Raw genomic sequence first — 24,834 nt, 5'->3', positions numbered from 1 at the left:
TATAAAATCAAATCTTTTACTTCTAGATCCCCAAGGTATCTAGAAGAATGCTGGTTATAAAATATAAGCTAAATAAATATCAGTAACCGAGAAGGGAACCGGTGGGAGGTGGGGAGAGAGAAGGAGAAAAGACAGACTTCGGATTCTACTTCCCTGAACTGTTGTAAATAAAGCAAAACCCCCAAATGGAAGGCAAGCTTTGCCTTTAAAGATAAGTCACATTCTGAATCTCAAGAGGGGTGGCTGCAAAGATGTCATCATAAAGCAAATTTGAGGCTTCGGTGCTGGGCATGGGGAGTTGGGGGGGGTTATTAAAAGTACAAGAGGAAGCAAGAGAGTCACAGAGCTGAAGTGACTGAATCTTATTCACCAGTGAGTTTCCCGTTACAGAGGATCAGAATGGCACAAATGTGCAAAACCTAAAGAACACCTAGCAACAGCAAAGCTAGAAAGCTAGCAGGCTGTCGGAAGGGGGAAACAAAAAAATTAAGAATGGCTAGGCAATTCCAAACCTGCTCCTCCCTGAAAAGGCCTGAGGAGCAACCACCAAGAGCAGGTCAACAAAGTAGCGCCCTATACACTATTAAAACGCAAATTTCACCGTCAAACACCCTCTCTCTCAAAAACCCAATATTGAGGGAAGGAGGAGAGGAAAAATACTTTTTATGAGTTGGCAGTGGCCTTCCAGGACATTCAAGTGAGGATACACTTATATGACCTCTGTGTTGTGAGCGCTGCAGCTCAACCCAGGGTACTTAATGGTTAAGCCAGGCACATTTCTGTAACACCGGGGTAGATTTTTCCTCTAGTCCCTGATGAAGCAATGGGAAAACTAGAGCCTCTCTCTATAATTAGGGTAAACATAAAACATCATCCAGACAGGGGCACTTTGGAGAGTCAAAGCGGACAGTACTAATAACTATTCTGGGCCAAGAGGCATCTGCTGGCTCAGTCCCCGGACGAGCTGGGACGTCGGCCACCCTGCCAAGAACCAGGAGAAGCAAGGACTAATGAGTGTTCTCACTCAATAAGGAAGCACATGGAGCAAAGCCCAGGGGGGCCTCTGGCACGCTGGGGGCTAGAGAGACAACCCAGGGAAAACCTAAGTGTGAAGAGGAAGCTGCAAGGTAGGTGGATCAGAAACGAGCAGATATGGCATGAAGCCCCAGAGTCATTCTATGGTACAGTGAGTCATCCATAGGCTGGTTACAGACGGCCTCTCCAAGTCACCTAACAGCATCCCTACTCTTGAAATCTGTCATCTAACTACAGAGACAGACTTTATTTTCTTGGGCTCCAAAATCACTGCAGATGGTGACTGCAGCCATGAAATGAAAACACGCTTGCTCCTTGGAAGAAAAGCTATGAAAAACCTAGACAGTGTATTAAAAAGCAGAGACATCACTTTGCCAACAAAGCTCCATCTGGTAAAGGTTATGATTTTTCCAATAGTCATGGATGGATATGAGAGTTGGACCATAAAGAAGGCTGAGTGCTAAAGAATTGATGCTTCTCAACTGTGGTGCTGTTGAGAGTCTCTTGGACAACAAGGAGGTCAAACCAGTCCATCCTAAAGGAACTCAACGCTGAATATTCATTGGAAAGACTGACGCTGAAGTTGAAGCTCCAATATTTTGGCCACCTGATTCGAAGAGCCAACTCATTGGAAAAGACCCTGATGCTGGGAAAGACTGAAGGCAGGAGGAGAAGGGGCTGACAGAGGATGAGATGGTTGGATGGCATCACTGACTCAGTGGACATGAGGTTGGGCAAACTCTGGGAGACAGTGAAGGACAGGGAAGCCTGGTATGCTGCAGTCAGTCCACAGGTTTGCAAAAAGTCGGATGTGATTTAGTGACTGAACAACTGTGGTGGATGTCAGCTTGCTGCTTTCAGCCCATCTGGGCGGTTTCTCTGACGTGGCTCTTCACACAAAGACTTTCCTCTGCCCAGAACACTCTCCCAGCCCCCGGTTCTCTGGGCCATTCTCTTCCAGCCCCTACTCCCCCAGCAGGACTTCTCCAGGGAACCCTTCCTTCATCCCTTTATCAGATTCCTACTCACCCTGCATTTTTCCTCTCGAGGCCCTTCCCGTTTATATTTTATCTGTTTAACACCCACCTTTGCCTCATTTCTTCAATCCTCTTTTCCCAGTGAGACCTGGCTTATAGGTAGCTTTCAACAAATACTTATGGATTGAATAAATTACACAGGAAAGTGAAATGATCTTTTTGATGGCGGTTAAATGTGCAAGAAAAATTTCTGGTCATGAATTAGTTAGTGAAAAGTTTTAAAAAATTAAAAACAAACAAAAAGACCCAGGATGAAGCTCTGAGTATTTTTTGGAATGAGGCTCTCAACAGTAGTTGCTAGGAGCCCTGAGCCATTAACTGGAAGAAACAGTCTGAGATCAGTGTGGAGGCCCGACTCAAGGTGACATCGGCCTCTAGTGGATAAAGTTGAGAATACAGCAATTCCAAGTAAAAGATACCCCATAGCACCAGCTACCGCGAAGGAAACAAAACCCCCCAAGTTGTTTCTGTTTTTCATATATAAGAGGAATTTTCCTTCCATATGGGCACAGTCCATCGCCAGATTTTTACCTCAACTAAATATTTAGCTTTTTGAGCAATCGCATTTAGAAACAGCTATCACATCAGAGCTTCCCTGATAGAGGGAGATTTTATACCAAGCCTGAATAGGAGTCAATTTTACAACCTTAATTCTTTTTTTCCTAAATAATCTTTTCCAGGCTCCTGGTGTTTTTCTTGAACTTGAAGGCTACCAAATACTCCCGAGATGGAGGTGCAAGTAACCTGCTACTCAATGTCACATGGAGAGAAATACTGGGACCAAAGAAGAAATGAGTTAAAGAGAAGAGAGTGTGCAAATGAGATGCTTGACTATAGGAACTAGTTTTGCTTTGTAAACAAATCAGATGAGATGATGCTGTTTAATATTATTTACTTTTCTCTTCTCATTAGCACTCAACCTAACATTCTGAGCATTCTAACATTCTGTGTGTACATTCAGTTCAGTAGGTCTTGCTTTAAGAGCTTGTCATTACTATTTTTTTTCTTTTGGCCACACCACATGGCCTGTGGTTTTTCCCTGACCAGGGACCGAACTCATGCCTTCTGCAGTGAAACCGCAGAGTCTCAGCCACTGGAACACCACTGGGAAGTCTACTGTCGTTACTTTTTTTTCTTTTAAAGATTTTTTTTTTTTTTTGATGTGGATCATTTTTAAAGTCTTCATTAAGTTTGTTACAATATTGGCTTTTTGTTTTTATGTTTTGATTTTGGGGGTTGTTTTTATGTTTTTATCTTTTTGGCGGCGCAGCATGTGGGATCTCAGCTCCCTGACCAGGGATGGAACCCACACTCCCTGCATTGGAAGGCGAACTCTTAACCACTAGACCACCAGGGACATCCATTGTTATTACTTGTTAATTTCCAGGTTTTAAGGACATTGTTATTGCCCACTCACTCTACTCCAGTCCTTATAACATCTTTACATATCTCTTACTGAATCTGCATGCAGGATGTTGCTCAGGAGAGAAAATCTTTGGAACTCAAATAAGTGTGACCGCATAAAGTGAGCTCAAGAGGGAAAAGGGTGGGGCAGAAGAGACCATCTACGTGCCTGGTCACAGGGCAGAAGACCGCAGGGGACACTGTTCTCAGGAAGGAGGCGGAATCTCTTGACCACACATGTTCCAATTTAAATGTACCAACAAATCAATCCGTTCCCACGGAAAACAAACAATTCTTAGATATGGGCCCCTCCTTGCTTTAAGCAATGGGAACCACACTGCGAATCATGTTCTCAGACTGGATCTGTAACAGGAAAGTTACTTCTGAGCACTTTGCTCAAAGCGCTGTTTCCCCAGACACCTGGAACTCACACACAGGTGTCATACAGATGGCCTCCTTGCTCCATTAAGTGACATGGTACCAGCTGGTAGTCATAAGAGCTGGCAGAGAGAGGAGCAATAAGGTATGCATTTAATAAGCCTATCACCTCAGCACAATCCCTCTTTCATCCTCTTTTCCATTCTCAACAGCACAGGATGCCAGAACTCTTTTGAGAATGGAAGCCCCGCTGTGCCAGGGAGAAGTCGGAGGAGGAGCATGCAGAGGCATGGGCAGGTCAGAGACGTGCCCTTCCAGGGGACTCCAAAGAAACAGAGATATGGTTTAAGTGACCGCCCCGGCCCCTGCTGCCCCGGAGTCCGGGGGCATACCCACCATCTCCTTGAATGCACTTTCCAGGGCCCCGATCACCAGGCACTCGTGCGGGATCTTCTTCTCGGTGAAGAAGCGCGTGGGCGGCGTGCTGGGGGAGCCCGGGGCGCCCACCCCTCCGCGGAGCGAGGCCGCGCGGGTCAGAGTCCGGCTGCTGGAGGCCGCGTGGTCCGGCTCGTCGCCCAGGCAGGCGGGCGGCAGCACGGCCGAGTTCTTCAGGATCTCCACGATGTCCTGCAGCTGCTCCGCGACGTGCTGCTGCAGCAGGCGGGACGCCACCACGGCCGCCCCCGACCCCGCGTGGCCGTCAAACAGCGACCAGTAGTGGCAGGCAACGCCCTCCGATTCCTGCGGGGAGAGGGCGACAAGGAGGCGTGAGAACCGCGGCGGCCACTGACCCAGGCTGAGAAGGCCCCTCGGGGCTCAGCGCACCCACTGGTGGTCGGTGCAAACGAGGTCTGCAAACGTGGTCTGCAAACGAGGTCTGCAAACGAGTCTGCAAACGAGGGCGCTGGGCGGGCCAAATAAGGTGTGTCCCCAGGGGCATCACTGCTGCCCCTTATCCCCGCCCCCCACAGGAGATAAAGTGGTCCCTGCAGGTCCACCAAGGGCAAGAGCTCCAGGCATCACCCACTCAGCGGGCGTGACAGCGACTTTAATTTGATGCGTAAGGACTTCCCTGATGGTCCCGCGGCTAAGACTCTGCTCCCAAGGTGGCAGGTCCGAGTCTGATCCCTGGTCAGGGAACTAGATCCTTCATGTGGCAACTAAGACTTGCCACCGTCAAATAAGCAAAAATAAATATTAAAAAATATTTTTTTGATATGTAGACGTGAGAGGTAAAACTACATACGAACTAAGTCTTTCTAGTTTAAACAACTAGCTTCTCATCTCCCTTCTACTGCAACCCCAGCACAGGTTTGACACGTAGTCTCTTTAACAAATGTTTTTATAATTAAGTTTATTTGTATTTAATTGAAGGATAATTGCTTTACAATATTGCGCTGGTTTCTGCCAAACATCAGCGTGAACCAGCCATGGGTGTACCTATATGCCCTGCCTCTTGAGTGTCCCTCCCTGCCCGCCCCCCCATCCCGCTCCTCTAGGTTGTCACAGCGCATTCCCACTGGCTATCTACTTTACAGTTGGTACTGTATATATTTCGATGTTACTCTCTCCCTCTCTCCACACATCCTACCCTCTCCTTCTCCCCCTCGTGTCCCCCCACCTGTCCCTGTTCCCTCCTCTGCTTCCCGGCCAGGCCCCTCTCTTCATAAGTCTGTTTTCTATGTCTGGGTCTCTTTAGAGGAAATTAGGCCCTTTTTACAGATGCTTCAGGGTAGTCGACTCGCCCCCTCCCGCCAATAGGGCTTTTACACTCTCAGATAATTGCCCCATCTGCTTAGGTCTACGTGCTGAATTTTTAGAACATGTTTTCCCCTTGAACACCCCATCCAGTCAAACCTTCCCAAGATGCAGACAATTAAAATCTCCTCTTCATGTTTCCCACTTCCCTCAGTTTTCCAGCTGTCACGCAGCATCTTGGCTTCCTCTTCCTACCCTGAAGCTACATGCAGCCCATGTTCCCTCCTCTGCCATGGATCTGGTACCTGCTGGTTGATTTCGAGACTGTTTCAAGATGAGCACTTTTAAAGACCATGTTTGAATCATATATGCCTAAGATCTTAGCTACAGGAGGAAAAAAAGGTGTTCAATTATGATGTATCTAGAGGAGTAAGATATTAAACGCTGAGATTAAATAGGTACGGTACGTGTTACATCCCCTTCTGACAACTAGGCTTGTCTACTCTGCAGTAATAAATACCGAATTCCTTTTTTTAGTTGGAACCATTATTCTTTTGGTCTATCTTATTTTTTTAATTGAAATATATTTGCCCTATAACATTGTATGAATTTAAGGTGTACAGCTTGTTTGATACATTTATATATTGTGATATAGTTGGCATCATAGCCAATACTTAGCATCTCTATCACTTCACATAATTTTTCTTTGCGGTTAGAATAATTAAGGTCTAATCTCTCCTAGCATGTTTCATTATTATAATACAATATTGTTGTCAGTGTTCACTACACTGTGCATTAGATTTCTCGGACTTATTTACTACTCATCTCTCCTATCCCCCTGCCCTCCAGTCCCTAGTAACCACCCTTTTGGGTCCATCTTAGAATGACGCTGGAAGATTCTATGTAGTAGAGTGACCTATGCCATTACTTTACTTGTGCCCTTTAAATCTTTGTTTTTACTCAATTCTGTGCTAGATGCTTAGGGATAATTTGGGGCGGGGGGAGGTCAACAAATATTTACTAAGCAAGCTTTCTGTGACAGGCACAGAAAGTGGGGCAGTGGGGATGAAAAACTAGAAGAAAGAGATATCAATCCTAGTCTGACCTCAAGAATCCAGAGGAGAGATAGACAGTGATCAAATAATCACACAGATAAATGTAAAGTCATAATTCTGGCGAGGGTGACAAGAAGAGGTTCTTGGTGCTGTGAGACCAGCCTGCAGAAGGGCATGTTGACTGGAGGATGCTTCCTGAGGACAGAAGCACCGGGTTGACCGCCACTGGAAGTCCACACGGTGAGGAGGGGCGAGGAGAGAAAGCCCGGTGGCAGCAACGGCAGACACAAAAGCTCTGTGGTCGAAGCTGTGTGATGAGGACGCGGAGACTGAACCATGGCCATGTGACTGAACAGGGGAGAGAGGCAGGAGAGGAAGGAGACGGCGTGAGACTGGAGAGGAAGACAGCTGGACCACTCAGCCCCTCCAGGATACACAAAGCATCCAGAACATGTGATGGCTGTAGCTTGAGAGTCACAGAAAATCATTGATTGAGGTGGGAGTTGGAAAACTGATTTATATTTTTAAAACATCATTCAAGCTATGCCAGCTAGAAAGACCAGTTAGGACATAAAAACACTCAATTAAATCCAGGTAAGAGGAAACACTTATGAATGATGAGAAGCGCCTTAAAATGAAGGAATAACCACACTAACTCAGAGGAAAATTAAGTGCAAAAACAACGACCTAAGGACTAGAAGATCTGGATTCAGTGGCATCTTCAACACCAATCAGCTGAGAGGGAGGCAGAGCAAAGAGTGAAAGGCGGTCCAAGCATTGGACCCTGGCTGTGTCCCTCTGGAGCAGGACACCCTTGTTAGTTAACATCTCTGTGCCATGGTTTCCTAGTAACTAAAAGGCAGGCGATAGCTACTTTACCGCGGAGAAGTACTGGGGAGATTAAATGGTAATTTATGTCAAGTAAGTAGCTAACTAACACATCTGAGTGAGCGAGCATGTGTGCATGCGTGTGGGCGTGTGTTATCATTACCATTACAATATGATCCTAGGTAAGTCATTTTCTGGGCTTCAGTTCTTCACCAAAATGAGGAGTGGGAGACTTCCCTAGAAGACTCTGAGGCCCCTGCTAACTCTCCAAGTTCAATGTTTAAGCAGGATAGATCAGTGTGGGCTACGGAAGTGGAGGAGATGTGGGCCTTGAAGACAGGACAAGTAGAACTTGAATGGATCGAGAGGTAATATGGCAAACAGGAGGCTCAGGTGATAGGGCTGATTCTGACAGATGCTCATCTAGGGTTTCTTCTCTTTTCCTCCTCACTACTGAGTCTGTCTGGGACAGCAACACGTCCACTAAAAATACATCTCAGACTCCCTTGCAGCTCTGTATGGTCACATGGCCTCACTTTGGCCAATGAGCTACAAGAGGAAGTATCCTGGTTAGAACTTCTAGGAAAGCTAGGGTTTTCTTGACAAAAAAGACAACTCAATGGGCCTGGTCTTTTACCCTTTATCCTTCCCCGTTCTTCCTGCCTAAGTCACAGAAATGACATCTGGAGGTAGCATAAGTGCCTCTTGCCATAAAGGCTAAAAGCTGCAGCCCAGGGTTGAGATAGATATATTTCACTCAGTCTTTTCCAACTCTTTGCAATCCTATGGACTGCAGTCTGCCAGGCTCCTCTGTCCATGGGATTTTCCAGGCAAGAGTACTGGAGTGGCTTGCTATTTCCTACTCTAGGGGATCTTCCTGACCCAGGGATCGAACCTGTGTCTCTTATGTCTCCTGCATTAGCAGGCAGTTTACCACTAGCGTCACCTGGAAAGCAGCCCAGGGCGGGAGGGCAAGAAGTCAGAAGGAGCCTGGGTCCTGGATGTCTGGCTGGGAAATGCTGCACAGGCCCTGGACAAGCTGTCACGCGGGTTGCAAGACATTTCAATGAGTCACTGAGATTCTGCCACAGGAGCTGGGCACGTGAAGAAGCAAGGGCGGGTGAATATGTAGTACCCTGGGACTTGTGGCACGCACGGTAGAACGGAGGAGCACACATAAGTAATGCACAAGCACAGAAAAGAATCTGAAGCAGGCAGAAGTGGATATCCACTTAGAATAAACCCGGAGCCCCCAGGAAATGGTTCTTAATTCAGGGCATCTGTGGAAAGAATTCAGGGAGTCCACGAATCCATCTTTATTTTCACACATCTCTGAAAATGGACACGTCCCTCTGTGATGAGTGGAAGACAGGAAAGCACAGCAGCATGGGCAGGATCTGTGACTCGGTCACCAACAGAAACAGCAGTGTGCTTCCACAGAGCTTGAATTATCGTTTATGCTCATCGCAACTCTGCAGTGATGATCAGCCCACTGCGAGCTCTTGTTACTCGCTGCAGTAGCAAAGTGCATGTTGCCATATCACGAACACATTCCAGTGACCAGGGAAAAGTGGCAAAAGGAAAGGCGCTCTTGCTCAATGCATCTAAGTCCCCAAAGGGCCCAAGGCCACCTGGGTGAAACCCACTCACACAGTCCTACCCCCGATGCAGTGAAACCCCAGCCAACGCCGTCTCTGAGGAAGCCGCAGCAGGGGCAGCCTAGGGATGGGAGAGGAGCCGTGTCTGGGCACAGATCCTGCGACACCACCAAACGTTCTCGTTTCCAGAGTCATGATTTGAACCAAAGAAGATCAAGCCCCGTGAGATAATGAGCCACACTGCCATGGAATGCCACGACATTTTAAAACAGCAACTCTGCAATTTTTCTGACAAGTAATCCAACCATTTCCTTCAACAAGGTAGAGCATTCTGCAGCTACCAAAACCACCACCAGCTGACAATATGTCTGGGGAATTTTTGAACAGTCACGAGGAGGCTTGGGGTGGGGGCCCTCTGACGTGGGGCTCAACATTTTCTTTTTGAGAACGCCTCTGCACAGCGGCGTATAAAGACTAGGACAGCAAAATTTTAAAAGGCAATTAATAATTTTCACAGCTACAACTTGTAACACATAATTTTCCCACAAAGGAAGTTTCTTTTCACAAAGAAAGCATGCATGCTCGTGCATGCTAAGTTGCTTTAATCGTGTCTGACTCTTTGCAGCCCCATGGACTAGAGCCCGCCAGGCTCCTCTGTCCGTGGGATTCTCCAGGCAAGAATACTGGAGTGGGTTGCCATTCCCTGCTCCAGGGGATCTTCCCGACCCATGGATTGAACCCAAGTCTCCTGTGTCTCCTGCAGTGCAGGCGGATTCTTTATCTCTGAGCCACTGGGGAAGTCCCGGACAAAGTGTAGGTTGAATAAATCCAGCACTGGCCCAGGCAGGAGCCAAGCCGACACCCATTAAGCGGTGTCTCTGAAGGTGGGGCCCCACCATTTGTCTTTTTTAAAGCTTCCTGGGGGATGCTAACAAGCATCCACAGTTGAGAACCCCTGCTTTAATGAAAGCAGAACTGGTAAGCCATCAGGAGACCCACACTGTAGTCCAAATCTGCCACTGGTTCACTGTACAACTTCAGATGAGTCACTTACACCTCCCTGAACAGATCAGACCAGTGGTGTCCAAACTGGGTTCCTTGGTTCTGAAGAGGTGCCTTAGGAAAGAGGAAGGTGAGTGAGTGTTGAAGCGACAAGTCCCTTCATCTATTACACCAGAATGGTTTCATCTGTTATAAACACCAGGGTCTTGCAAAAGATTTTGGACAAAAGAATTTGACTCTTTAAAATAAAAATTTGAAAGCCTCTGAACTAGGTAGAAACAAACCCATTAAGAGATTTCAAAATATTCAGTGTCCTTTCATGGCAGGAACGTCAAGTGAGTGATAGATTAATACCACGTGGGGAGAGAACCACAAAGCAGGCTTTCCCCGCGCTCAGGTGCCAGCTCAGCTGTTATGAAGCTAAGAGACCACAAACACAGACACAGATAGTTACAGCACCCTCTCCATCATTTAACAGGCAACAATGCAAATGGTTTACAAATATTAGCTCATTTAGCCCTACTGCAATCCTAGGATGAGGTATGGTTACCACCCTCATTTTACAGGAGGAAAACGAAGGACAGAGAGGACAACCTCTCCAGGTCACCACATATTAAGTGATGAGGCTGGCACCAGAGTCCACCCCTAAACCAGCAGCCCCCACGTGAGGCTGAACACCCCCAGTCCATGCTCTGCCTGGCTCTGGATGGAAGGCTTGCCCTGATGGATACTTGGCTCTTGAATTCACTTCTCCACTCCGCAACCTGAGTTTTTCTAAAACACAATCTGATTAATGCCTTATACCAGCCCAACAACCTGCCCTATAGGCTGACTCCAGGCCATGAGACCCTGGTTTGCAGTCCCTGATCCAGTCTCTGATTCTCTTCCTTTCATCTCTGCCTTCAAATCCCGCCATGCAGAACTATAGTGTTTGCAGCTCATCACAAACCAGTACTGCCCCTGCCGCCAGGCTCCCCCAACCGCTTTGGTCCTCACTTTAACTGTCACCTCTTCCTACGAGTTCCCACTGCACCCTGCACCCAGCCCTGCAGCATGCACTATACCTGCCTGAGCACCTCTGGATTGAAGGAAAGAATATTCTGGAAAAAGGGAGCAGCTAATAAGCAATGCAGGTGAAAAGAAGTATATATATATATATATGGTTATATGGAGGCCCGTGTGGACAGTGGCCTGATGCATGCCAACCTTGCGGGCTAGGTTCAGGTTGGGGTGAGATTCTGCAGCCTAGCAAGGCAGACCAGGAGACCCAGTTTGCTGCCTTGGGCCATAAGGAGGGATGAGACGCCTCTGTTCCTGGGAGTACTGAGAGCTGGGCTGAGGGAGCGCGGAGCCGGGGATGTTCTGCAGGTGCCCCGCAAGAAGGAAGCATCGGAATTCAAGGGGCTCCTAGAAGTCTGTCCTAAGGCAAACAGGGCGTAGGTCAGGGAGGCATCACTGGGCCAGGAGAGGAGACTGCGTGAGACACTTCACGGACCAACATGAGGCTGGAGTGCGCGAGAGGGTGTTTGAAATGGGGACGAGACTTTATCAGAGAATTAAAATCTACTTTATAAAAAATTGGCGTATAATTGCTTTACAATGTCAGTGTTAGTTTCTGCTGCACAATGAAGGGAATCAGCTACATGTGTACACACATGCCCCCTCTCTCGGACCTCCCCAGGCCCCTCGCCATCCCACTCCTCTAGGGCATCACAAAGCGCCGAGCTCAACTCCCTGTCTACACAGCAGGTTCCCACTAGCTGTCTGCTTTACACATGGCCGTGTATACAGAAGAAGGGAACAAGCGAAGTTGCTCAGTCACGTCTGACTCTTTGCGACCCCATGGACTGTCGCCTACCAGGCTCCCCGTCCATGGGATTTTCCAGGCAAGAGCACTGGAGTGGATTGCCATTTCCCTCTCCAGGGGATACAGGTCAATCCTAATCTCCCAGGTGGTCCCACCCTCCCCTTCCCCACCATGGCCACATGTTCGTTCCCTATGTCTGCATCTCTATTCCTGCCTTGCAAATAGGTTCATCTGTACCATTTTTCTAGATTCCACATAAATGCTGGAGAGGGTGTAGAGAAAAGGGAACCCTCTGGCATGGTTGGTAGAAATGTAAATTGATACAGCCCCTATGGAGAATAGTATGAAGTTTCCTAAACTAAAAGTTTCCTAGAACTAAAAACAGAACTATCATAGGACCCAGCAATCCCACTACCGGGCATAAACTCTAAGAAAACCCTAATTCAAAAATATACAAGCACTCTGATGTTCACGGTAGCACGATTTACGATAGCCAGGACACGGAAGCAACCTAAATTCCATTGACAGAGGAATGGATAAAGAAGATGTAACACATATATACAATGGAATATTACTCAGCCTTAAAAAGGAACAAAATTAGGTCATTTGTGATGTGGATGGACCTAGGCTCTGCCATACAGAGTAAAGTAAGTCAGAAAGAGGAAAAAATTATCACATATTAACACATGTATGTGGAACTTAAAATCTACTTTTGAAAGAAGCATGATCAATCAGGATATGCCACACATTTATTCTGAAACAGATACAAGGACCCACTTCTCCCTCACCCTCTTTACTCAAAATGATGCCGTTGGTTGCTGTCTGGTAAGAGTGCATGGTGTGAGGCGCAGTCAGATCTGAGAACCTTGAGGAATGAACGCCCCAATGTCACATCAGCACCGAGGGACTACATTGCTATCAGGGGTCTGAGCTGGGAATAAGGCAGCTGGGGGGTGGGGTGGGGTGGAGCTGTGAATCTATGGGAGAGACCTGAAAAGTCCCAAGTTATATGAACACAGTACTTTCAAAGCATCTCAAATCTGTGATTTCACTGCAAATGCACCTGTATTCCCTCACTGCAGAGAGTCTTCAATGACTCCCTGCTGCCCTTAAAATACCTTTTGGTCTCCTGGATGCTCACACAGCTCACTGGTCCTGCATGATTAGCTGCCACTCCTCTCTGGCTCCTTGTCAGCAGTTGAATACTCTTGTCCCTTCTCTTCTAACTCCCTTGTCACCACTAGGATGATAAATGTCATGTTTTTACTCTGCCCTAAAACACTCATCTTTTGCTATCTGCTTGGAGAACTATGTATCCTTCAGCTTTCAGGGGCAGCACCTCCTTCCCACCAGGCCCACCTCAGCCTCTGTACAGCGCCTATGAACTGTTTATCCCACTGATGTGGAATTGCCTGACGCGTCTGTATCCGCGTCCTCAGAGACTCACGTGTATCTCCTTCACTATGGCGTTCCAGGGGGTGCCTGGCATAGAAGAGATGCTTCATAATGACTCAATACACAAAGAAAGGAAGGGAGAAAGTGGCGTTTTTCATTTGTCTTTTTTTTTTTAAGCAATATAGCAGTTTAAGTAATAAGAATTTTACGTAAGATACTTCATACTGGTAAAACCAACAGAATAAACCTAATCTACTTCAGGATCAGAGTTGACTTATCTAACTTTATGACCTCTCAGCTCCCTGGGGCTTGGTGTGTCCTGCGAACAAGCAACCTAGATCCAGGGCCCTTAGCATCTCAAAGGTGCTCCATGGAAAAACCAAAGGGATGGGACACTGCCTTCTCTGGCTGTACTTGATTTGCCAGGCCTTACAGCCCTTATGGGGTCAGTTTGAAACATACACAAAATTCTCTTCTAAGCTCAGGATTTTCTTTTTTTAAAAAAAGGAAAATTTAAGGAAAAAAAACAAAACCAACTAACCTACCAGATTTCTCTTACTGGAGAGCTGAGCTATTAAAACCCACAGACTTTCTTCAGCTCTTGTGCCCTGTTGAGAGGTATAATCCGCTATTGCCTTTTCCTTTGTACCAGGGACTAAAGGGTAAGGAATGCGCATGGGGAGTTGGAGAGCTCTGTTCTGCTCGGTTCCAGCAAAGGTACCGAAGCAGGGAAGTAAAGGGCACAGCTGCCTCCAACATCCTCAGCCCAGCCCGCCCCACGCTCCACCTGCCCACAGTCAAAGGCACCATCCACCCCTCCAGCGGTTAGAAGGAAGAATACCTCCTCAGCTGGGCATTAGCGCAGAGAATAAGATTTTGAGTTTATATGGCAAATAAACTGGGTTTCAGATTTCACATTATCTAACAGTCCAAGTGTAACTTTATCACTGATGTCAACACACCAACACACCATGGGTATTTTAAAAGCTGGATATTTAAATATCCTCACTTCCAAACGAGTTAACACAAACACGCAAATCCTGCTTGTCGTGATATGTCTTAGCACAGAAAGAAGACAGGCTTTAAGATCACACCTGGATTCTGGAATTCACTACTGTGTGGTCTTGGGCACGTTTCTCAACTTCTCTCAACTGTTTCCTTATCTAAAGAAAAGAAGAAACTAGGACTCAGAGAGGAAGGATTCACGCATTTTATACTTGTCTCAGTCCTTCCTCGCCTACGTGTCAGGCTTGAGCTGGACACTGGGAGGTGGCAGGGAATAAGATTATAATGGAGGAATTCCCTGGCAGTCCAGTGGTTAAGACTCCACACTTCCACTGCAGGGGACATGGGTTCAATCCCTGGTCAGAGACCTTGCATGCCCCAAGGTGTGACCAAAATAAATTAATAAATAAGAGACAACTGTTGCTCTTATTAAAAAAGAAAAGAATATTATGGTTTCCGGGCTCTTAAAATAGCAAGGCAGAATATGAACAGATGACTATAAGCGTGTTAGAAAAGAGACATGCCTAGTGTCACATGAGTGGATAATATGCATTAAATGTGCAGAGAGTGGGTTATGGGAGAAGGGGAAAGGGTACAAGTATATAGAGATAAAATGAGGGAGTGATAATCTGTAGCAATGGAACTGTTGTATTCTGATTGTGTTGGTGAGTCCACAAATCCACGCAGATATTCAAATTCATGACTGGATACCCAAAGGAAGAAAAGTTAACTACACTGTATAATTTTTTTAAGTAATAAATAAAATGCATAGAATCTTGTCCAGCAGGTAGGAGAAACAATAAAGCTAGAAGTAACAGTACAGTAAGACCCCTACATACAAATGAGTTCTGTTTCGAGAGTGCTCTCCTTAAGTCCAATTTGTTCGTAAATCCAACAATGTTAGCCTAGGTACCCAACTAACACAATGGGCTATACAGCACTGTACTCTAATAGGTTTATAATACTTTCACATATATAATACATAAAAAACAAACACAAAAAATAAAGAAAACATTTTAAATCTTACAGTACATTATCTGGAAAAGTACAGTAGTACAGTACAACGGCTGGCATTCGGGGGCTGGCATGGGGTGAATAGGCAGGAAGGGTTACTGACCGGAGGAGGGAGGACAGGCGGGAGATGACAGAGCTGAAGGGTCTTCAGCAATAGGAGATGGAGGGCAAGCCGCAACTGCACTGACGTGTGATGTTGACGGAACACACGTTCGCATCTTCGAAGGCTTGCAACTTGAAAGTTCATATGTAGGGAACTCAGTGAAATGACTTACACTCATTGTTAATTACCCTAGGGGGACAGTGAGCAGGCAGGGAGCAATAAGGACTCCCTCATCCAGGAGACCACGCTGCACACGCCAGCACCCCCTGCTGATGGGACGCTTGTCCTCCATGCCATCTCTGCCATTTCCATTCTTCTTAAGTCACATCCCCCACGGAAAGTCTCGGTTCAAAGGATATCTACTGCGTACCTACCGTGACGGATCTCCACACCACCACCATAAAACCGGCATCAGAGTCCCATTTTACCAATGATTTCAGCAGGGCACGGTCAGTCAAGTGGCTTTACCGGTCAATGGTAACATCAGGACTGAACCCGTTCCAAATTACAGAGTCTTATTCTTCCGAAACACACAACTTTGTGTGATTGATCTCCCTAGCTTCTGTGGCTCTGTAGCCTTTAACAATGCAGCGCGATTTCACCTTGGTTGTCGCTTATTAGTCACTGCATACACGTGCCAGGCCACGGGGTGACTGCTCTAACTTCCTGGCAGTAGCTCGGTGTTACTCTCCACTGGCATCAAAAAGTGTCACTGGGCAGTCAGCCCATCATACAAAGTTCTACACCTGAACACCAAAGGCTTCAAGTTTCGAGTTACATGCTCTTGACATCACGAACTTCAAAATTACTAATATTCTATTTTAACAAGCATTTACCCTGTTTTTGCTTCAGACTAACATGAATTAAAATTCACTCCACTTGAAGAAAAACATTGAGCACTTTCTTAACTTGCCACACAATTAAATTTGGCAGCCATCACTCATGTCTCAAAAGAGTAACTTAGAAGTGGTTTTCCAGTTGCATTCTAAATTATTTCATTTACAAAAAAATAAAGATAGTCTTCTATGTAATCTATAACATACACACACACACACACATACTCACTCACCTCCTTTTTGGGAATATACCTGCAACAAGACAAAGGATTATTACAGAAGGTAAAAAATTGGGAGTTTAAAGCTCACTGTTTCTCTTTTAGAATTTCACCAAAGTAGGCCCAATGTGACATCTTCCTTCCTCTAAAGTTCTAGAAACTGCTTTTTAATCACAATGCTTATTTTCTTTTTCCTATTTTTCATGATCACATGTAAAGCCGGAACTTAGTAAGTTTCACCTGGGAAGGGTCCCTTAGACCTTTCAATATGCATAAGATTGTTCCAAACAGAAATGCATCCATGGGGCTTCCCTGGTGGTCCAGTGGTTAAGAATCTGCCTTGCAATGTGAGGGATACCAGTTCCATCCCTGGTCCCAGAAGATCACATGTGACACAGAGCAACTAAGCCCATGCACCACAGCTACTGAGCCCAAGCACCACAACTACTGAGACCAAGCACCACAGCTACTGAGACCAAGCACCACAGCTACTGAGACCAAGCACCACAGCTACTGAGCCCATGCACCTAGAGCCTGTGCTCCACAACGAGAGAAGCCACTGCAATTAGAAGCCTGTGCACTGAAACCAACAGTAGCCCCTGCTCACGGCAACAAGAGAAAACCTGTGCAAAGCACAGGCAAAAACACATAAAAAAAAAAAAAACACAAAAGGCTCCGTATGAGGGTGAAATGCACTTGCCTTCCTCCTTTCTTGCCAAAGAAGAGGGACTACTTATGTTCTACTGGGGAAACAGAGAGCTGACATACTCTTCTGATCCCCATTATTGTATGGCTTGATTTCCACCCAAGTTTCTGGCCAAGTTTCAAGGATGATAATGCAGAATTAGAGGAGGATGATGCAGAATTGAAGTATCTGTTGTAGGCATTTCATCCACAGGGCTTTCAACCACCAGTTCTTCATCTGATTGCACAGCAACGCAATAAGAGGAAGAAGAATAAAGGAGCCGATGATGAAGCGGAGATGTGGGAAAATCTGAAGAACTTCGTGACAAGTCCTTCCAAGGGCCCACGTTCTACTGCTGTCCACTTGGAATCATGCCCACACAGCATAGTCTGTTTGTTCTTAACCTAGTTCTCTCTCTGACTAAATTACGCAGATATTTTGTTCCCTACTGGGAAAGATTCCTTATTCTCATATATGTAAAAGAGCATGGCTTCCTTCTCAGGATCTGATGATACAAAACACAGATTCTCTTTGGTTCAAATTTTCCACTTTATGAGACAGTGAGTGTAGGATAAGTTAAGTATGTTTGGTTTTTGTTTTTAAATGGCCATTTAGTTCTGTATGTCAAAATGCTATTAAATAAATATTAATTTCTGAGACAAGAGTAGAGACAAGAAGTAGAAAGTGATAGCTTTGGCTAAGTTGTGTTTTGGTTTATTCTATACTCAAAAATTAGCTCAGGAATGTTCTCAAAGGCTCAGATGGTAGAGAATCTGCCTGCGATGCAGGAGACCCAGGTTCAATGCCCTGGTCCAGAAGATCTCCTGGAGAAGGGAATGGCAACCCACTCTAGTATTCTTGCCTGGAGAATTCCATGCACAGAGGAGCATGGTGGGCTACAGTCCAGGGGGTCGCAAAGATTCAGACATGACTGGGCAACTAACACAGCAAGTCAAGACACTATTAAACACATATTAGTTTCTGAGAGACAGAAGAAGTGGACAGCTAATGACAGGCTAAGTCATGTTATGGTTTATTCTAGATGTAAAAATTAGCTCAAGAATGTTCTCAAACTATTATTTCATACATCAAAAACTTCTCCTTAAATTAGTCTACAGTAGGAACATAAGTATGTGAAATAATATTGAAATGTGACTGCAAACTCCACTGTTAGAATAACAACAGATAATATTAATTGAGCTTTACTACATACCAGGCACTATCCTAAGCACTTTTCATAGTTTTAACTCATTTAATTCTAATAACCTTATGAGGTAGAAATTATCATCCCCAATTTGCAGATGAGGAAACTGAGGCATCATAAGATAACAACTAGTGAGTGGCAGAGCTGGGATTCAAACTCAGATACTCATGACTGTGCAATCAGAGGTTTTTTCTGTTTGTTATGGTTTCGATCAAATAATGGTCTTCTATAATTTAGCAAGAAAAAAATGCACTATAAGGACAAAAAGATGATGAACAATTTCATTTCCATTCTGTTCTTCACCTGAGTCAGTAAGAGCTATTACCCAGTTTCAAAGTTGATATGGGAGACTGCTAAATAACTCTTAATTCAAGAGAGAAATCACATGGAAATGAGAAAAAGTTTAGCATCAAATTATATTGAAATTATACAGATTAACAGTGGGAGTTGTTCTTCTTTCATTTCAGACTTTTCCAAAGACTGAAAGACTTTCCTGCCACATTTCCCAGCTGCTAAGGGATACATGGCTTCCCTGGTGACTCAGTGGAAAAGAATCCCCCTGACAATGCAGGATACACAGGTTTGACCCCTGGGATGGGAAGTTCCCCTGGAGAAGGAAATGGCAACCCACTCCAGTATTCTTACCTGGGAAATCCTGTGGACACTGGTGGGCTACAGTCCAAAGGGTCACAAAGAGCTGGACACAACTAAGCAACAACAGATGAAGAGGCGTCATGTGACCAGTGAGTACAGACTTAGGAGCCAGACTGCCTGGGCCGAATCCAAGCTCCACACTTTCCAGCTCTGTGCCTTGGTTTCCCCATCAGTAAAGTAAAGATAATAATACTGCAGACTTATGTGTGTATCATGACGTTAAAGGAATTAATATTGGCAGAACCAAAACAGGCAAAACTTAAAATTGTCAAAGCACTAAGATCAGTGCTGTGTCTGGCATGTGAATGCTGAATATTGGGCTAAAAAAATTAAGAAGAAGAAAAGAAAATATCAAGAGCTTATTGCTCTTGCCAATAATGTTCTCCCCATCTAAAGCTCTGGGGAAATCAGATTACAAGTGAAACAAGGAGAAGTTTCCATTTCAGCACCATTTATTTTCCTTTAGCCTTAAGATTCGCCACAGTGGGAAAATCTATTGTGGAACCGAGTTTGAGTCGTGTTCTTGGCTCTTACATACATTTTGGTCAAACCTGATCTTCGGAGTAAACCCACACCCACTGAGAAGGGAACTGTCAAGTTATTCTAACTGACATGGTCTGAACATCCTGGTTGGAAAGTCATTCTTCTTAATCACTGGGCAAGAATTCTAATCCCTGGAACCAAGAGATAAGACTTTTGAGAGAAACCATGGCACTCCTGCTTTGGAAAAAAAAAAAAATCTAAGTAGATAAATGGGAAGGTTATGTTTTTCTTGACACGCTCAGAACAAAGACCTTAATTGAGAGGGAAATTTTAGAGTAATAAACCCAACGACAGAAACCAAAGGCTGCTCCTGTTGTTTTTTATAGCTGACAGTGTTGCAGGAAGCAGACTGCCACATGTGGCTGAATGCCCCAGAAACTCTGCCTCTGTGGAACCATGGGAAACCTTCACTTAATGCTCTGGGGGGTGACCGAGGGCTTCTCACAGAAAACAGATGAAAAGAACAGTAAATCTTCACTCCAGAAAGTTGAAATAGCCCTTCTCATTTCCTTTCTCTCTCTTCCCATCGCCAGTCTGATCCTATTTGCCTGGAGTTCCCACAGTGCTGCCCCATCCTCTGCTGAGAAAGATAATCAGCTTTCCTCTCCCCTGCTGATGAACTTGGCCATGATGTGGACATAGCCATCTCCTGTTATTTGTAATTAGACACTGAACTAACAGACACTGAAGCCACATACTTTGACGTGTTTTGACTAAATTAAACAACATAAGGAGGCTCTGAAGGAAATAAGACTTAGAATGCATGTGTCCACAGGTCTCGTCTTAAGCCCCAAACTATTGGTTCCAAAACAGGCAGTCAGATGTGAGGGGAACTGTCCTGGTTACGGCCACCATGCACTGTCTCCCACCCACACATCTTACATAAGGGCAGGGGCTTCTTACCTTAACACTAAGGTTATATGATGCCCTCAAGAGTGAACTCTCCCTCCCTCCTCAGAGAAGTTATCTGCTATCTTCCTCTCCTTATCTCATTCCTAGAATGACGCAGGAGCTGAAAAACAAAAGCTCTTGGAAAAGCTGTCTTCACTGGCAGCTGGCAATCAGTACAATAAATAAAGACTTCTTAACACCTTTCAGAAAATACTGGCAAGATGGCACAGTAGAAGGACGTGCGCTCATCTTCTCCTGCAAGAACATCAAAATTGCAACTAGGTGCTGAACAACCATCAACAGGAGAATGTTAGCTCCCACCAAAAAAACACACCCCACGTCTAAGGGCAAAGGAGAAACCCCAACGAGATGGCAAGAGGGGTGAAATCATGTTTAGAATCAAACCTCAGACCCATCAGAGACGCTTAGAGGCACAAACAAAAGCTTGTGCATACCAGGACCCAGGAAAGGAGCAATGACCTCCAGAAGAGACTGAGCCAGACTTGCCTCTGAGTGTCTCCTGTGGAGGCAGGGGTCAGCAGTGGCCTGCCACGGGGACAGGGGCTCTGGCTTCAGCAGACCTGGGAGGCACGGCCTGTGGCATAACCTCTTGGAGGAGGTCGCCATTAGTGCCACTATCGAGCCATTGAGTAGACAGCCCACAAGCTGGAGAACAATTATACCAAAGAAGCTCTCCCAACTGTTGTAAAATTTCCAGGGCCTACAACAGATTCTCCAACCTGGGGATCCAGCAAAGAGACTGAGAATCCCCAGGGAATTTGACTTTGAAGGCCAGTGGGATTTGATTATAGACGTTCCACAGGACTGGGGGAACAGACTCTTGGAGGGCACAAACAAAGCCTTGTGCTCACCAGGACCCAGGAGAAAGGAGCCGTGGCCCCACAGGAGACTGACAAACCAGCCTGTGAGTATCTGGGAGTCTCTGGCAGAGGTGTGGGTCAACAGTCAGGGGCACAGACTACAACAGTCCTGGCAGCCGCGGCATGCTGGCATAAGTCATTTTGAAAGAGGTGGCCATTACCGCCATTACCCCCACCATAGTTTGGCCTCAGGTAAGCTACAGAGAGGGAACAGAGCCTCACCCATCAGCAGAAAACTTGATTAAAGATTTACTGAGCATTCCCCCACCCCCCACATCAGAACAAGACCCAGTCTCCCCCACAGTCAGTCTCTCCCATCAGGAAGCTTCCATAAGCTTCTTACCCTTCTCCATCAGAGGGCAGACAGAATGAAAACCACAATCACAGAAAACTAACCAATCTGATCACATGGACCACAGCCTTGTCTAACTCAATGAAACTATGAGCCATGCCCTATAGGGTCACCCAAGACAGATGAGTTATGGTGGAGAGTCCTGAAAAAACATGGTCCACTGGAGAAAAGAAAGGCAAACCACTTCAGCATTCTTGCCTTGAGAACCCCATGAACAGTATGAAAAGGCAAAAAGATAGGACACTGAAAGATGAACTCCCTAGGTCAGTAGCTGCCCAATATGCTACTGGACAAGAGCAGAGAAATAGCTCCAGAAGGAATGAAGAGGTTGAGCCAAAGTGGAAACAATGTCCAGCTGTGGATGTGACTGGTGATGAAGGTAAAGTCTGATGCTGTAAAGAACAACATTGCATAGGAACATGGAATGTTAGGTCCACGAATCAAGGTAAATTGAAAGTAATCAAATGGGAGATGGCAAGAGTGAGCATAGACATTTTAGGAATCAGTGAACTAAAATGGACCTGAATGAGCAAATTTAATTCAGTTGACTATTATATCTACTACTGTCAGAAAGAATCCATTAGAAGAAATGGAGTAGCCCTCATAGTCAACAAAAGAGTCCAAAATGCAGTACTTGGATGCAATCTCAAAAATGACAAAATGATCTTTGCTTGTTTCTAAGGCAAACCATTCAGTATCACAGTAATCCAAGTCTATGCCCCAATCACTAATGCTTAAGAAGCTGAAGTTGAACAGATCTATGAGGACCTACAAGACTGTCTAGAACTAACACCAAAAAAAAAAAAAAAAAAAAATGTCCTTTTCGTCATAGGGGACTGGAATGCAAAAGGAGGAAGCCAAGAGATACTTGGAGTAACAGGCAAGTTTGGCCTTGGAGTACAAAATGAAGGAGGGCAAAGGATAACAGAGTTTTCCCAAGAAAACGCACTGGTCATAGCAAACACCTTCTTCCAACAACAGAAGAGAAGACTCTACACATGCACATCACCAGATGGTCAATACCAAAATCAGATTGATTATATTCTTTGCAGCCAAAGACGGGGAAGCTCTATAAAGTCAGCAAAAACAAGACTGGAAGCTGATTGTGGCTCAGATCATGAACTCCTTATTGCCAAATTCAGACTTAAATTGAAGAAAATAGGGAAAACCACTAGGCCATTCAGGTATGACCTAAATCAAATCCCTTAGGATTACACTGTGAAAGTGACAAATAGATTCAAGGAATTAGATTTGATAGCCTGAAGAACTATGGATGGAGGTTCGTAACACTATACAGGAGGCGGTGATCAAAACTGTCCCCAAGAAAAAGAAATGCAAAAAGGCAAAATGGTTGTCTGAGGAGGGCTTACAAATAGCTGAGAAAAGAAGAGAAGCTAAAGGCAAAGGAGAAAAGGAAAGATATACACATTTGAATGCAGAGTTCCAAAGAATAGCAAGGAGAGATAAGAAAGCCTTCCTCATTTTTTGGTTGGGTTGTTTATTTTTCTGGAATTGAGCTGCATGAGCTGCTTGTATATTTTTGAGATTAATTCTTTGTCAGTTGCTTCATTTGCTATTATTTTATTCCATTATGAAGACTGTCTTTTCACCTTGCTTATAGTTTCCTTCATTGTGCAAAAGCTTTTAAGTTTAATTAGGTCCCATTTGCTTATTTTTGTTTTTATTTCCATTACTCTGGGGGGTGGGTCATAGAGGATCCTGGTGTGATTTATGTCAGAGAGTGTTTTGCCTATGTTTTCCTCTAGGAGTTTTATAGTTTCTGGTCTTACATTTATTTAGATCTTTAATCCATTTTGACCAGAGAACAGACATTTCTCCAAAGAAGACATACAGATGGCTAACAAACACATGAAAAGATGCTCAATATCACTCATTATCAGAGAAATGCAAATCAAAACCACAATGAGGTACCATCTCACGCCAGTCAGAATGGCTGCTATCAAAAAGTCTACAAACAATAAATGCTGGAGAGGGTGCAGGGAAAAGGGAACCCTCTAATGCTGTTGGTGGAAATGGAAACTAGTGCAGCCACTATGCAGAACAGTGTGGAGATTCCTTAAAAAACTGGAAATAAAACTGCCATATGACCCAGCAATCCCACTCCTGGGCATACACACCGAGGAAACCAGAACTGAAAGAGACACATGCACTCCAATGCTCATTGCAGCCAGCTCATCGCAGCCAAGACATGGAAGCAACCTAGATATACATCAGCAGACAAATGGATAAGAAAGCTGTGGTACATATACATGATGGAATATTACTCAGCTATTAAAAAGAACACATTTGAATCAGTTCTAATGAGGTGGATGAAACTGGAGCTTATTATACAGAGTGAATTAAGTCAGAAAGAAAAACACCAATACATTATATTAATGCATATATATGGAATTTAGAAAGATGGTAACGATGACCCTATATGCGAGACAGCAAAAGAGACACAGATATAAAGAACAGACTTTTGGACTCTGTGGGAGAAGGGGAGGGTGGGATGATTTGAGAGAACAGCACTGAAACATGTATATTACCATATATGAAACAGATCACCAGTCCAAGTTCAATGCATGAGACAGGGTGCTCAGGGCTGGTGCACTGGGACGACCCAGAGGGATGGAATGGGGTGGGAGGTGGGGGGGGTTCAGGATGGGGGACACGTGTACACCCACGGCTGATTCATGTCAATGTATGGCAAAAACCACTATAATACTATAAAGTAATTAGCCTCCAAGTAAAAAAAAAAAGAAAGAAAGCCTTCCTCAGTGACCAATGCAAAGAAATAGATGAAAACAATAGAATGGGAAGGACTAGAGATCTCTTCAAGAAAATTAGAAATACCAAGGGAACATTTCATGCAAAGATGGGCACAGTAAAGGACAGAAACACGGACCTAATATGGACCTAACAGGAGCAGAAGATATTAAGAAGAGGTGGCAACAATACACAGAAGAACTATACAAAAAAGATCTTCATGACTCAGATAACCATGATGGTGTGATCACTCACCTAGAGCCAAACATCCTGGAATGTGAAGTCAAGTAGGCCTTAGGAAGCATCACTACAAACAAAGCTGGTAGAGGTGATAGAATTCCAGGTGAGCTATTTAGAATCAGCTGCATGATGCTGTTAAAGTGCTGCACTCAATTATGCCAGCAAACTTGTAAAACTCAGCAGTGGCCACAGGACTAGAAAA

General features: G+C 45.0%; 1 protein-coding gene across 4 annotated transcripts in view; it reads right to left on the bottom strand.

Annotated features, from left to right (window-relative positions):
• Positions 1–24,834, bottom strand: part of PPM1H (protein phosphatase, Mg2+/Mn2+ dependent 1H) — a 288,609-nt gene that overhangs the window by 149,507 nt on the left and 114,268 nt on the right. For all 4 annotated transcript variants that reach the window (XM_070454667.1, XM_070454669.1, XM_070454668.1 and 1 more), the window contains exon 3: positions 4,251–4,595. In XM_070454667.1, the coding sequence (XP_070310768.1) occupies positions 4,251–4,595 (345 nt within the window). The remainder of the gene's footprint in view (positions 1–4,250; positions 4,596–24,834) is intronic.

The sequence above is a fragment of the Odocoileus virginianus genome, chromosome 24 (genome assembly GCF_023699985.2).
Source record: "Odocoileus virginianus isolate 20LAN1187 ecotype Illinois chromosome 24, Ovbor_1.2, whole genome shotgun sequence".
NCBI lineage: Eukaryota > Metazoa > Chordata > Mammalia > Artiodactyla > Cervidae > Odocoileus > Odocoileus virginianus.
The sequence above is the reverse complement of the archived record's forward strand: the minus strand, read 5'-3'. Positions and strand labels throughout refer to the sequence as shown.